Source organism: Tursiops truncatus, chromosome 14, assembly GCF_011762595.2.
Source record: "Tursiops truncatus isolate mTurTru1 chromosome 14, mTurTru1.mat.Y, whole genome shotgun sequence".
Taxonomy (NCBI): Eukaryota; Metazoa; Chordata; class Mammalia; order Artiodactyla; family Delphinidae; genus Tursiops; species Tursiops truncatus.
In genome coordinates this window covers 42,746,808-42,762,790 of record NC_047047.1, presented here as the reverse complement: position 1 = coordinate 42,762,790, position 15,983 = coordinate 42,746,808, and the positions used below count along the sequence as shown (strand labels likewise).

The 15,983-nt window shown below is 37.1% G+C and overlaps 1 protein-coding gene across 5 annotated transcripts in view; it reads right to left on the bottom strand.

Moving 5' to 3' along the window:
- The window catches only part of PNPT1 (polyribonucleotide nucleotidyltransferase 1), a 40,105-nt gene extending 25,143 nt beyond the window's left edge, over positions 1 to 14,962 (bottom strand). Inside the window, exons 1-9 of one of the 5 annotated variants that reach the window (XR_012325840.1) lie at positions 14,773 to 14,962; positions 10,159 to 10,219; positions 9,483 to 9,557; positions 8,659 to 8,764; positions 7,719 to 7,768; positions 6,636 to 6,699; positions 6,487 to 6,534; positions 5,203 to 5,316; positions 119 to 305 (exon numbers count right to left, since the gene is read on the bottom strand). Coding sequence is in view for 4 of the 5 variants with exons in the window: in XM_019942512.3 (XP_019798071.1) it covers positions 119 to 305; positions 5,203 to 5,316; positions 6,487 to 6,534; positions 6,636 to 6,699; positions 7,719 to 7,768; positions 8,659 to 8,764; positions 9,483 to 9,557; positions 10,159 to 10,219; positions 14,773 to 14,933 (866 nt within the window). In the remaining variant the exon portion in view is untranslated. The remainder of the gene's footprint in view (positions 1 to 118; positions 306 to 5,202; positions 5,317 to 6,486; positions 6,535 to 6,635; positions 6,700 to 7,718; positions 7,769 to 8,658; positions 8,765 to 9,482; positions 9,558 to 10,158; positions 10,220 to 14,772) is intronic. The other 4 variants (XM_019942512.3, XM_073791656.1, XM_019942513.3 and 1 more) reach the window with 4 other exon arrangements.
- Between the last annotated feature and the right edge of the window lie 1,021 nt (positions 14,963 to 15,983).

Genomic DNA, 15,983 nt, shown 5'->3' with positions numbered 1-15,983 from the left:
AAATAGAAGGGTGCTATTTAAGAAGTAATGCATGGACAATGCTTCCATGAGAAGTTTTTTCTGAGAGGAAATTAAATCTGGTGACACTTTCTATTTTCTTTTGTACAGATGTTCTTACTTATGAGCGTGTTTCACAATCTCTGGCAAAGGAACAAATAACTTCTGAGGTGTCCTCTTGGTAACACCAATTTCTTTTACCAACTGCTGGATGCCCTGAATTATCTGTTGTGTATATTTTACTCCCACTTTGATAGCATGGCAAAAGTCCTGCTGTAAAATATTCTCTGCAGAGGCTTCCAACATGACTAAAAAAAAAAAGAAAAAACAAAAGGACTGCCATTGAACCTTTTACCAATATAGCATTTTCAAATACCATGACATGACATAAATACTACAGATGAATTTTATTAATCCTTTTTGATTTCTTTCCTCAGAATCAACATAATTCCAAAATATAAACAGTAGTAAATGAATAAAGAAACCTTGATATTTGAAGTTAGGTTTATAGTCTTCATAAATTTAATGAGAGATTTCTCATAAAAAATGAAATGGAAAATAAACTACGCACACAACTTTTTATAACAGCTTTATAAGGTATAATTCAAATACCATAAAATTCCATCTTTTAATATGTACAATTGCATCTTTTTTTTAAATGTATTTAAAATGTAATTTTATAATATCAGCACAATAGGTGGCCAATAAATGTTTCCTGTTTAACAATATTTGATGTGACTTCCCACTTAATTTGGTCATTGTCACATTGTCTAATTCTTGCACAGGTGGGGAAATCTTTGTAGTGATACTGTTTCAAGTAAGCCAACTAGAGAACCCTAGCTACTACCATAAAAAGGTTGTTTTTATAGTTCTGTAACAGTAAAACTCCTGTGTAAAGCAGGGAAGCTCCAAAGTAAGGCTTCTAGCATGGTACCTAGCTAAAATCTACTATTCAGCTTTGGCTTTGGTTTCTACAAGGCTGAATAGACTCCTGCCAACTTGTGTGCCATTTCTGGCATTCCTCAACTTGTCCAAAGTCAAAGATCATGTAATACATAGTTGCCATCATAACTAATATGTTTAACCACATAATGTTATCATTAAGATTTATTATTGCCTAAAAAGTCACTTCTAAGTCTTCTAGGCATAATGGAGAATGAAAAAAAAATCTACTTATATGCTTCATATGTTGGAATTCCATCAGTCAATTGAAGCAGACCTGTGAAAGTGTAACAAAAGATATAACACTTGTGTCACTGGTGTCCTGGAAAGAGAGGAGAAAGATGGCAGGGCTGAAAAGTACTGGGAAAAAAAAATAGCTGGAAACTCCCCAAATTTGGCAGAGACATAAACCTGCATATTCAAGAAGCTGAATAAACCCTACATAGGATGACCCAAAGAAAGACACATCACAATTAAACTTCTGATAACCAAAGACAAAGAAAAAAATCTTGAAACCAGCCAGAGAAAAATGACCTTACCCATATGGGAAAAGCAAACAACAGCAGATTTATCATCAGAAACCATGGAGGCCAGAAGGAAGAGGCATAATATTTTTCAGGTGCTGAAAGAAAAGAACTGTCATCCCAGAATCCTATACCCAGTGAAGATATTTAGGAATGAAGGAGAAATCAAGACTCTTAGATGAAGGAGAAAGAAGAAAATGTGTCACCCTAAAATGGCTAAGGAAAGTTCTCTAAACAGAAAGCAAACAATAAAGGAAGAAACCATGTTAAGAACATGTTAAGCAGAAATATTGGTAAGTACAATATACTTTCCTTCTCTGGAATTTTCTAAACTGATGGTTGAAGCAAAAGCAAAAATTGTGACACTTCCCTATTGTGGTTCTAAATGTAGATAAACATAAACAAATATACATGGGGGAGGGTAAAGGGAGGTAAGGTTTCAGTTCTTCACTTGAGGCATGAAGATGCTTCCTCTGATACCATGATATGGAGATGGTTATATCCTTTTTCTTATCTGTATTCCCATGACCTCTCACTTTCACAGAATTAAATTGGAAATTTAAAAACATGCATTTAGAGCTTCCCTGGTGGCATAGTGGTTAAGAATCTGCCTGCCAATGCAGGGGACACGGGTTCAAGCCCTGGTCCGGGAAGATCCCACATGCTGCGGAGCAACTAAGCCTGTGCACCACAACTACTGAGCCTGCGCTCTAGAGCCCATGAATCACAACTACTGAACCCATGTGCCACAACTACTGTAGCCCGCGCATCTAGAGCCCATCCTCTGCAAAAAGAGAAGCCACCGCAATGAGAAGCCTGCACACCTCAACGAAGAGTAGCCCCCGCTTGCTGCAACGAGAGAAAGCCCGTGAGCAGCAACAAAGACCCAACACAGCCATAAATAAATAAATAAAATAAACAAATTTTTAAAAAATTTAAAAAAACATGCATTTTAAAATTATTTATTTATTTATTTGGCTGCAACCAGGTCTTAGTTGCGGTATGTGTGATCTTTTCTAGTTGCGGCACATGGGATCTTTTTTTTTAAGTTGCAGCACACAGGATCTTCATTGCAGTGTGAGGGATCTTTGTTGCGGCATGCATGCAGGATCTAGTTCCCTGACCACGGATTGAACCCCGGACCCTGCACTGGGAGCGCGGAGCTCCAGCCACTTGGACCACCAGGGAAGTCCCAAACATGCATTTAATGTATGTGAATTATACCTCAGTAAATTCATTTAAAGAAGAGAATATGGCAAAGAAAATGAATATTACTCAGACTTTGTTTTCACCAATTAATTTTAAAGCAATTCATTTTTCTTTTTTTTATTGTTTTATTTTTTGGCTGCATTGGGTCTTCCTTGCTGTGCGTGGGTTTTTCTCTAGTTGCAGCGAGAGGGGGCTACTCTTCGTTGTGGTACATGGGCCTCTCATTGCGGTGGCTTCTCTTGTTACGGAGCATGGGCTCTAGGCATGCGGGCTTCAGTAGTTGTGGCTAGCAAGGTCTAGAGCACAGGCTCAGTAATTGTGGCGCATGCGCTTAGCTGCTCTGTGGCATGTGGGAACTTCCGGGACCAGGTCTCGAACCCATGTCCCCTGCATCGGCAGGCGGACTCTCAACCACTGCGCCACCAGGGAAGCCCTAAATATTTTAATAATGAAATGGTAGCAATTACTTTTTTGTAGTTTTGTATCCCAGAAGTTCCATGATGATGATATTTGACTTGGACCCAATATTAACTTTAATACATGAACATGGGGTCAGATGTATATTTGGTATACCTTGACAAAAGTACAGAGTACTGGCTGAAAATAGTGATGTGGAAGTCATAAAATGGATGCTGGTAACTTCTGAAACCAGTCTCCTTACAGGTTGGTTCTGAATCACGTTCAGCCTCCTTATAATTACTCAAGACTACCCTGTGCTGGTTTAAGCAGTTTCTGGTTTCATTCTTCCATCTAGAGAGGAACGGGTGAGAACAGCCAGCTGGAAGGCTGCCTATCGGGTTTCTGTGGCATGCCACAGATACAGTAAAGATCCTTAGTTCATTCCTCCAATATCTATTTAAAATTAGAGGGGTTCAAATTCTAAGGCAGATAGAAGCTATATGACCATTTAGAAGCAAGTTTATTTTGTGTCTTAATGGTAATAGCAGGTATTGACTGTTTGCTTACTAGGTACTAGGTACTATGCCGGATACTTCACAAACCTTGATTCTAATCATAAAGGCCCTGTAAAGAAGCCAAATCGATTTACTAATTGGAATTAAATGAACATTGTAACTTTCAGCAAAAAAAATTTCAGATGGAGACCAAGTGAACTTCAAATAGTAAACCAATACTCTGCTCAAGGCCCTTTCTGAGATGCTCAAATATGATGTAGGGGTCATTCGTTATTCAGAGCTTCCCCATATCTTTGGAATGCTCTCTATATTTAAATAGTTCCCCACCTTCTCAAGGTAGAATCCAAAAACCATTTCCTTGCCTCCCTTGTAGTCATGGATGCAGATGTGTCACACTTCTGTCCAATAAGATGTAAGTGGAAACTGCTATGTGGGGACTTCTGGGAAAGTTCTTTAAAAGGGAGGCTGACTTACTCAGAGGGCACACTCCTTTTTCTATTCCCCTTTTTCTTTTTTCTTCCTCCTGCCTGTAAGTTAGAAAGTTAGAAAAGTTGGCCAGAGCTCTGGTAGCCTGTTCATAAGTATGAAGATGTGGGCCACACCCTGAGGATAGCAGAGTAGAAAGCTAAAAAGAATCTAGATTTCTTAAGACATTATGGAGCTGCTGTAATTGTCCTGGACTTATTACCTCTGAATTTTTGTTACTTGAGAGAAAAATAAGTTCCTATCTTGTTTAAGCCTTGTTATTTAGTTTAACCACACAATCCCTAACTAACATGTAGACAATACACAACTCCTGTTTCATGTGTTTTGTCTATCATATATATTGATAATACCTAATTCTAACTTATTACTAACACTCCAAAAGAAGAAGCTGGAAATGAGGTGTCTCACACATTAATTGTACAGAAAAAGAACTAAAAGTTTAATAGTTTACGTTTCATCAAAATGTTCCCACATTAGAAGATCCATTGTCAAAAAGTTCCAGACATCACATGTCACATAGTAGAATAAACTGCTAAGAGACCTTAATTAATTTGTCCATGGTTAACTGCGGCAGATGCTGGGTTTCAAACCAAGGTCATTTGGACTGTTAAAGCCCATTCTTCTTCAACAGAACCAGCCCCTGATTTTCATTCATGCAATTATGACATTTTAGGTAGAAGGAGTGAAGGTGGCCCATGGTCAGAGCATTTCTTCTACTTTATTACTAGTTTTCCACCTACTGGAAATATGATACCTCTTTCTCAGAGGACAATAAACAGACTTAGAATGACTGCATTAGCCAAATTAACATATTTAAATTAATGAAACAATTAATTTACTACCATAGTTGGAACTTCAAATTTTAGACTAGCTTATCTGTCTAAAAATAATTACTAGAATTATCTTGATAATGACTTTTGTATATTTCAATTAGAGTGGTATAACAGTCTATAATTTTAGGTATTATCTGATATGAAGCAAGAGCGCTACCAAAATAGGGCAGCAATAAAACAAAAATCTTTATGGCCAATTAACAAAGCACACATACAAAAAAAGAGTTTAAATGCATTTTTAAGAAGCCAGAACTTGTAAGTAAAATCCAGAATAAATCTACCACTTAAACTACTTACCAATCTGACTTTTAGGTGCTCCAGTAACCACTAAATTTAAAGTACTGGAAGACATTTCTTTTCGTGTTGGGTTAACAACACATTCTCCATCAATCATTCCTATTCGTACTGCCCCTAAAACATATTAAAATATTGGCAACTGTTTAATAAAAACTCAGTTTTCAAGACATCTTAGTGACAGCTTCAATCCCTATCTTCAATTGTGACCACAGTAAAATCCATATTTCTATCATGGTATTTAAGGCCCACAGATTATACTACCTCACCCTACCTCTGGCCTTACTCTGTTTCTCAAGTACAGCATTTCTTCTACATCTCTGTGATTATGCTCATGTTCTTCTCCTGGTCTAGAATGTACTTTCTCTAAGGCAAGTGCTTACAATCTGACCCTACTAAGGTTCAACTTAAATGTCGATAACTCTGAGGAGCTCTCCTTGACAGCCTGACCTCACAAGACTAAACCCGCCCTTCTCTATCATTTTCTTAGCACTCTGACTATACTTTTATAATATTGTTTATAAATATCAATAATTATTTGTCTGTTTCACTTATGCTGAAACCAAGAACTGTCTCATTCATCTTGTACTGCTGATGCCTAGTCTGCCTTAGTTCCTTTGGTGCTTAGCTCAGTATCTGGCATTTAGGACAGTCAATAATTATTTACTTGATGAATCATTTGTATATTGCATGATTACAACTTATAAGAGCTGTAAGTTACAAACATGTTTGTATTATCCTGAAAGAGTATGTACTCTGACAATTTCCCAGTCCAAAAAAAGAGAAAGTCCTCTAACAGAAGAGGCAACAAAGAAGTCACAGTATCTAAAAACAAAATAATCTTTAACACCATAACATACTGCTATAAGAAACAAAACCCAAAGCAAAGATAAAAATATCTCAAAATGTTGAAAGGACTCTTCTTAGAATGTCATTTAATTCAACTCCCTAAGAAATAATAATTCAGAGCCAATAAATTTATGCCCTTGCTATAGCATGCTTACTCTTTTTTTTTTTTTTTTTTTTTTTTTTTTTTGGCGATATGCGGGCCTCTCACTGTCGTGGCCTCTCCCGTTGCAGAGCACAGGCTCCGGACACGGAGGCTCAGCAGCTACGGCCCACGGGCCCAGCCGCTCCGCGGCATGCGGGATCCTCCCGGACCGGGGCACGAACCCGCGTCCCCTGCATCGGCAGGCGGACTCTCAACCACTGCGCCACCAGGGAAGCCCGCTTACTCTTATTTCTTGAAACAAATATAATGTTTCTTATTTTCAAAACCTAACTTACCAATAGGTCCATTCCAAGGAATATCTGATAATGAGAGGGCTACAGAAGCTTTAAGGAAAAAGGAAAAAAATAAGAGCTGAAATAAAAATATTTCATCACTTAAAAAAAAAAACAACAGTAATAATTTGAATCTTTATTTTTATACTTACCACCATTAATTGCTAGGACATCAGGTTCATTAACACCATCTACTGCTAACAGATTACAAAGGATCTGGTGCAAGGGAAAAAATTCACAGCACTTAAAAAAAAAAAATCTGCTTGATTTGGGAGGATTATCATTTCGATTAACATCTTGTCCTAAAATATAGGAGCGCTATATGGTTAAAAGCAGGGCCTTTGTAGTCAAACCCCTTAATTCTGGTTATCATTTAACTACATGCTTGACCATTGACAAATTACTTAAATTAAGCCTCAAAAAGTTTCATTATCTTTAAAAGGGAAAAATAACAGCATCTTCCTAAACAGTTCTTAGGAAAATTATAGGAAATATTGTGCGTAAAGCATTTATAATACTGAGCATGTTGAAAGTATTCAGTAAATGTTAGCTATGTTAGTAAATGTTACATAAAAATATTGTCTTCTGTTTGCTAAGCATAGACAAATAAATTACACTGTAATAATATGCCTATGTCATGTACTTAGGAAAATAACTTCTTGAGGCAGTGACATCCTTGCAAAGGGAAATTTGCAAGGCATATTTATTTTTCTCAAATACATAAAATAGTTACTTAATTAAAGTATATGGGTCATTATTCTGAAAGAAAGTAATATTCACAAAGTATTAAAATATAAGAAAGTAGAGGTTTAGAGGACCCAGTGATAAAAATAGGTAATAAAGATTAGTTGTGTCAACTGTCCTAGTCTGTTACTAACATGACCTTCAAGGCCCAGCCTGAACTGTCCCCACCCACCTCAATCACTCTAACCTTTCTTCAGATTTACCAACTTCTTTCCTGCCTTAGGGCTTCTGTGCTTCCCATTCCATCTTCCTACACTCCTACATTGGCTAATTCCTACTCGTAATTCAGGTATCAGCTCAAATTGACACCAAATAAATGTTAGCTTTTAAAAATTATTGTTTTTAAAAAAACTTAATGTAAAATGTAACAGGATCACCAAAAATTCTTATTTTGTACTGTTTATAATGTTTAGCCTAGGAAGTATTAAATAGAGATTCAGTAAGTCATTTTTGATTGACCTGGAAACAAATAAACCTAAAACAGAACCTACCTGTGTATCATAAAAGTAGCCTGCTGGAAAGAGAGGTCTAATTGAACGATCTGCCAAAAGCAAAACAAGAAAAGACATTAAATAGTTACTGACAGAAGCTGCTTCACAGTTTAAAACTTTTCCCTCATTAAACAAGCTAAAAAATAATATAACTAGCCATTCAATAAAACAAAACAATAATAACAAAAACAAAACCCTTGGACTAATTTACTGACAGGGTCAGTAAATATACATATATTAATATTAATATACATAATGCCCTAAAGATGAAAAACTAGCAGGGCAAGAGCACCCAAGTGTAAAATTGGGGAGCAGCTTTTCATTCTGGTTCCACAGGCATCAGAATTCATTGCTTATTTGTTATTTATTTATATAAGCAGAGGAAAGAGACTTAACCAACAGTAGACCAAAAGAAAATCCTTCCTTGGTTTTCTGTGTCTGATGAATGCATATAAATATAAAGTAGAAATTTTGGGTAGAAGAGCTATAGACTACAAATGATCCTCAATATTTAAGGATGTCGAAGATTTGACAGGTTATAAACATATTTCAGTAGTCGATGAATATAATGCTTTCAGGAATTACCATGTTGAACATAAAAATGGAAAATACTCAGGATAGGTTCAACAGAGTAGAGGCGTGGGCCACAGAATTTATGTGATTAATAGAGATTCATTCATTTAGTCAACAAATATTTATTGAATGCCTATTTTGTGCTGGGCAGTATGCCAGGTATAGGGGATTCAGTATTAAACAAACAAAAAGTTTTTTCTCTCATGGAGCCCACATTTGAGTGAGGGGATACAGAAAGTAAATAATCTTAGGCAGTGTTAATGTAGTGAAAGAAAATTTAAGAGATACTGTAGAATACAGATGGAAGAAAAGAGATACTAACACAGGCTTATCAGAGAGGATTAATGCCTCTATCTTAATATCTTACCTATTACTCGACTTGTAAGAATTTCTTTATCAGAAGATCCAATCTCTCTTCTAAGATAGTTTGTGGGAATTCTACCTGCTGCAGCAGCCTTCTGTCTATAGTCAACCTGAAGCAGCAATGAAAATGCAGTTCATTCGACTGCTTTTTGTAGTAGCAAACTATTCCCCAAGAATTTCTATATAGGTACAATTCTCCTGAGCTTGCAACAGCATATTCCAGACTACAAGTGGAGAACATTTTGTTTACTTTTAGTGTTTTGTATCTCTTAGGGAAAGGAGAGCTGATAGAAATGTTTCAGCAAATGGATTTTTAAAAAGCCTTCCACTTAGTCAGATGACTGTGTAGCGTCCCTACTTCCCACAGTAGCTTATCCTGGTCAAGTTCAACATTGCCTTTTTTGTATTACCTCTCTTAGATATAACTGCATTCCCCTTTTCATAATAAAAGAAGCCATAAAATACTAATGAGCTCTTTACTCTTCACCAAACATATACTTGCAGACTCATACTAAAGGGAAATTTATGAAAGCAATGAATTCATTGCTTATTAAACATCAAAGTACTTGTGCACTTCCACTGTTTTTGTCAACTTAATGAACTTGGACCTTGTAAAGTATGCTTACCACTAATATGAGAATTGGTTATGAAGCAATCATTTTAAATTCTTTTAATGACTCAGTATCAAACAATTAAGGAAAATCCTTTATTGTGCAAAGTTTACACTTTGTACTCACTAGACAGTGGACGAAAATACTACAAATTCTATATTTATGCTATAAATATATATATTTATGCTACAGTTCAGAAAAATCAGCAAATACTTACCACCAAAGGCATGAACTGGGAAGGTGAAGGTTTTGTTTTACTGACCGCTGTGACCATCACTGCAGTGTCACCTGACTTAGTTAAACATAAACAACAACACTGGTAAATTTTTTTAAAATCAGATATTAACATATAAGCAGTGAATGACTGAATCCTCCCTCAGTTAAATGAAGGGAAAAGAAATGTTATTCCATGACACAATGACTATGAAAATAATTATTCACAAGTAGTCCGATCTTAATCCCTTCTGCATGATCATGATCTGTATTAGAATAGTCACTAAGTTTTTCAAAAGCAACAGAACTAAAGGGAAAAGGCTCACTGATAGCGTAGTCACATCCAATCATATTTTCTACTTCTTATTAGGAAATTTAGCCTATAAAAAATTTCCCAAGTATTACTATTGAAGAAACCTGTAAAATTACTTTCTCTAGAAAAGCATTACAGAGTTTACAAGAATAAAACAGAACCCCAAGTTTGGAAGAGATCTTAAAGTTCATTTAATATACCTAGTCCTCTGACTCACTGGTTGTCTGGAATGGTTCTGACACTAGAAATGGTCTGAATCAATTTCCAATACCAAAATTCTAAGAAGTTACATGATGTTGTAAAGATATTCAGTACCAGTCTTGATAACCATTTTCAAGATGAAAATTTAACAACTTGGACTTTTTACCTGTACTATAGCAGAGCCATCTGCAAATCTGGCCAGTTTTCCAGAGGATATTTCTAATTTTCTGTTTAAAATAAAAATTCAATACAAAAGGACTTAGGTCATCAGTACAATTCCCAGCTTAGTATAAAGCAATTAAAGATTCTAATAGAAGAACTAAAGGTTACCAAGCCCCACAGGCCCCCAACCAGCAAAAAACAAACTAAAAAGGGATAGAGTTCACTATCATTATTGAAGATACAGGGGAATTTAAGAGCTGCTTTAGGAAAAACATAGAAACCAAGGCACAGGATAATCTGAATGACACAGTATTTCTGGGGTGCAAAAGCTTTCTTCTTCTTTTTTTTTTAAAATAATTTTTAGAGGAGTATAGTTGCTTTACAATGTTGTGTTAGTTTCTGCTGTACAGCAAAGTGAATCATTTATATGTATACATATATCCCCAGAAGCTGTCTTCTTAAGTGTTTTTCCCATTTACCACCTTAGTCTCTTTTGTTTTACCACCCTTGCCTTGTTGATTAAAGTAGCCTTTTACCACACAAACTAGATCATTTCTCTCCTTAAATCCTTTAAAACTTCCCTCATTGCTTTCCAAATATAAACTCCAAGATTGACTGCAGACACCTTCATTTTCTACAATGGCGCCAAGATAAAGTCAACGGGGGAAAGAAACAGTCTTTTCAACCAATGGTGCTGGGACAATTGGATATCCATATGCAAAAAAGTTAATACAGTTGGACCCTTTCCTCGTATTATAAATAAAAATTAACTCAAAATGGATTATTGACTTAAATGTAAAAGTTAAAACTATAAAACTCTAAGGAAAAAACACAGGAATAAATCTTTATAAATTTGGGTTAGACAACGTCTTCTTATAGATGACATCAAAAGCACAACAAAAGGAAAAGAATAGATAAATCTGACTTCATCAAAATTAAAAACTTTCATGCTTCAAAGAATATTATCAAGAAAGTGAAAGAAAACCTACAGAATAGGAGAAATTATTTTGAAATCATATACCTGATAAGGGACTTGTATCTAGAATATGTAAAGAATTCTTACAACTTAACAATAAAAAGAAACCCAGTTTTAAAAACTGGCAAAGGATTTGAACAGATGTCTCTTCAAGGAAGATCAACAAATGGCCAACAAATAATGAAAATATGCTCACCATCATTAGCCACTAGGGAAATGCAAATCAAAACCACAATGAGATACTGTTCACATCTATTAGGATGTTATGTGTTGATGACGATGTGGAGAAATTGGAACTCTCATACACTGCTGATTGAAATGTAAAATGGTGCATCTGCTTTGGGAAATAATCTGGCAATTCCACAAAAGGTTAACAAAGAAGTACTATATGACCCAGCAATTCTACTCCTGTATATATCCAAGAGAAATGAAAACATATGTCCATGTAAAAATCTGCACATGAACCTTCACAGCAGCATTATTAATAACAGCTCCCCAATGGAAACAACCCAGATGTCTGCCAACTGACAAACGAGTGTATCAAGGAAGAGAGTACGGATACTGACAAGGCTGAGCCAAGGAGTGGACTATCCATCCTGGCTAAGAATAAGCCTTCCCAATTGTATCAAAAACCAGGAGAGAAGTGGAGCCAGGGAAGCACTGTTAAAAGCTTCTAAAGCTAATATACAGCATGGGTTTGAACTGCAAGGGTCCACTTATACATGGATTTTTTTAGTAAACACAGTCTTCGGTTGGTTGAATCATCTGATGCAGAACTATGAATAGGGAGGCCTGACTATGGGACTTGAGCATCCTTGGATCTTGGTACCCATGGCGGGTCCTGGAACCAATTCCACACAGATACTGAGGGATGACTGTATTTACAATGGGGACTGAATGAGTTGGTGAGAGAAAAACAAACAAGCAAACAAACCAGCTCTGCAGTACCCCAAATGTTCTCAAACCCATGCTTGATTTATAGTCAAATACCAAATCCTCCTACTTTCTTTGTTCCCTCTCTTGAGTCTAGCCAGTGTCTCCTTTAGGGATCCTAGACCACCCACCAGATAGTCCTATGGTCCTGCCTTGGTGATTGCCCTAATTTAAACTGTTTTTTCCCCAGGTGTGTGCAATTTATAGTATGTAAAGAACCAGGTGGTTACTTTCCATTGTCTCATCTCAGTTGGTGCTAACTGACCTATGTAATATTTTCTGTTAATGCACTTTTAGTTGTTTTTGGTGCAAATCTGTTATTAGTTTTGTATTTCATGGTTGATTTTACCTCTTATCAGTTTACTTGCCAAACATTTATGTATAAAATACCTTCAAATATTAATACATAATAGATTGCTAACACATCAGTGGCAAGTGGAACTGGGTGGCTATGGAACTGTATGGGAAGGAGATTTTTGAGCTTTTTAAATGTTGAACCATGTGAGTGAATACCTAATCAAAAAATACTTTTAAAAAAATAAATAATAAAAAGGATAAGATGAACAGGGAGATCCTATTGGTGGCCAGAAGAGTGGGAGGAGGCAGCTTAGGAAGATAGAAGGGAAAAGAGGAGCCATCTGCCACAGGAAGTAGAACTCCAGGGAGAGAGATATGCTTAAAGAACATTTTTAGAAACACTTGCAAAATGGTATGGAATGTAATCACCTTACTCCAACTTCCACCAAGAAAAATTCAGTAGTATTGATACAAAACTCACCCCACCCCCACCCCTGCAAACAAAACAAAACAAAACATCCACCTTTAAGATTTGGCCTTGCTTTGTTGCTAACTCACATTTCATCTTTTTACTCCATCCACAGTAAGTTATTTGTAGTTACTCAACGCACTCTCTCACTTCTCTGCAATTGCGCTTGCCACTTTCTCTGCTACCTTCTCCTTGCCTTTCAGGATTCACCTTGAACAGTAAGCTTTAGGGTGTGATAAACATCCCTCTGTGCTCCTTCAGCACCCTGTTCATACCTAATACCTTTCCCACACTGACTTTCTCAGCACTGAACCTCTGTTTATCTTACTTCCTCATCAGACAATCTGTAGTGCCTTGTAACTCAATATCGTAGATGCTCAAAAATAACTTGTTGAAATGAAAATTAAAGTTACCCCAAAGGTTACTGTAAGTATTAAATACATTTACCACAGTAGTATACAACCTCCTAGGGCACTGTAAAGAATACACATAACAAGTATAAAGTATGTGGTACATAGCAATCACCCAAAAAAGTTTGCTGCAAACAACAAACTTATGACAAAGAAAATAATTGATTTACCCAGCAGGTATGATATTTATGAATCTCATTGTTACAACACACAACACAGGTTTAAAAAGAGGTTACAAAAGAGGTCCAGGTTGACTAATAAATGAAAGATTCAAAGTAGATTATTCATGAAAAATTTGGAGGGCAGAGGCTAATCTTGTTGCTTTGAGTCCCTCCTGCCTAACAAATAGGAAATGTCTGTTGAGTAAAATGTTCTGGGGCATTTCTTCAGAGAAGAATAAATGTTCGGTCCTTGAAGAATGGAAGAGATATCTTTTCCCTCAAAAAATCAAAATCAAGGAATGCCAGAGGTGGAAAGACCTTAGAGATCATCTAGCCTAGAGGTCAGCAAACTACAGCATGTTTCTTTACAGCCTTTCACCTAAGACTGTTTCTTACATTTTTAGACGGTTTGTAAACACACATGAATATGTGATACAGTATGCAGCCCACAAAGCCTAAAATATTTACTATCTAGCCTCTTACAGAAAAAGTTTGCTGAATCTTTATCTAATTCAGTCTCTTCATTTGCGGGGCAGAGAGGGAGGGCTGAGGGGGGCCGAAAGTGGTGAAGTAACTTGTTTAAAGATCATTCAGTAACTTAGGGAGGAAGTCTTGGATTCAAAGCCAGATTTTCTGGCTTTTGTATGAACTAGGATCAAAGTTTTTTTAAAAGTACATGTGAAAGGTGTAGATATATAAAGTAAGCATTAGCAGTTTTATTTATTCTAAAAATGAATCCGGTAGTTTTTAAAAAGTGATTTTCGACATGAATTCTGGCAGACAGACCCCTAAAGAGAGTAACGGTTTGAAAAACAAGTTCAAAATCCACCTAGCCTCATAGTACTAGCTTTGGTTGACTCTGAGCAAGCTACCTAACCTTCTCTGAGCCTCTGTTTTAATACATTTACTACAGGCTTAAACATGAGAGTATCATATAACCGGCGTTCAATAAACTGACCTTGCCCTTCCCTTTCTACCCAGGGTCATACAGGCCAAGCTTTTTAGGCAGTAAACTGAATTGGATGACGTAAGCATCAATGATCAACGCATTATCTTTTCATTTCATAGCCCAGGAGTCCCCGAAAATAAAGGGAACGGAAAACAGGTGGACAGACTCAGCTGGGGAAAAGAAGCCCGGAGTGGGGCAGAAGGGAGGAACAAAAAGCAAAGGGCACGAGGGTGAGACAGCGCGAGAAGGAGGGTGCCAAGAGACAGACTCAAAATCCGGAAAGGGAAATTTGGAATTTAGGTTTGGGATAAAGAGGGGGAAAGAGACCTGGGGTGTCGGATTCGTACTCTAGGAGGTGAATGTACTCGGGCTGGCCTGTCATGATGCCTTGTGAAAGAACAGAGAACGCACACCGTTCCTTACCTGCTGCCTAAGTCCACGGCCACGGTTCGCGACCCCGCGCCACCCCATAGTGCTCGCACCTGCAACTGGGTGAGTGTCCGACCCCGCCCTGGCAGACGGAGGGGACCATGGCCCAGTGGCCGGAGCCAGACGCACGAGCAGCAAGGCCTGCAAGCCGCCATGACACCCGGCAAGCGCTCAGCCCGGGCTGCGCCCTGATTGGCTTGCTCAGCAGGTAGTGGGCGGAGGCTAATGCAGTTTCGTTTCCGCGGTGCAGTGGGGAACGCCGGGGAAGCGGATACCGGGCCGCTTTCTACGAAACCTAGAGAGGGCCAAACCTATCTGAACGCGATTGTGACTTAACCAGTCCTTCTTTCCGTATTAGCCAATGAACAACAATTAGAAAAATAATGTGGGCTTTTTGGTTGTTTTTTGTTTTGCTATAGTAGTTTAAAAGAAAGTCCTAGAATAATGTAAGTGTTTAATAAGTAGAGTAAATATAGTAGTAATAGAAGTAATCAGAAAACACATTATTATTTGGCTTATGGGAGCTGAGAATTAGGAGAATTTGCGCAGTAGGCCATGGAAAGAGATCTTTCTCGCTCCCCTCCTTCGCCCTGGCGTTTATTTTATAAATTCAAGCAACAAATATATTACTACGAAGGTTTGCGTTAATTTATTTCTAGTAAGTTAATTTCACTTCTTGTTGACCTATATCGTCATTTTGTATATCTTTATGATCATTTTGGATTCATCTTCCTTTCCACTGATAATATTTAGCAGTTTATTCCTCTGCCTGTTTTGGTCAAGTGTTAATACTTTCTAAACCAACTCTTAAATGCAAAGTGCTTGCTACTATTTAAAAAAAATGTTTTGGAAAATGAAAAAGGTTTTTGGAATTTGAATTTGATCCATTTCTAGGGGGTGGATAAATTTCTCCCACCCCTCTTAATCTGCCTGTTGGAAAATCTTTACGTGGTTCCTGGAATGAACCAATGATCATTTTTCTACTGTGAGGGTCATATTACTCTTTTAAGGTCATAATCCCATCCCCCCCAAAGAAATCCAAACAAAATCCAATGCACATTCAAGCAGAGTTTTAAGAACAAAAAGTGTTAACTCCAGACAGACAAATTATAATATTTGGTGGCAAAGCAGCTCCCTTATACCTTGCTCTCAAGAGCTATTATCACTGATTTGGAATTTCCATGCCAATAGAAGGGATTACTGTT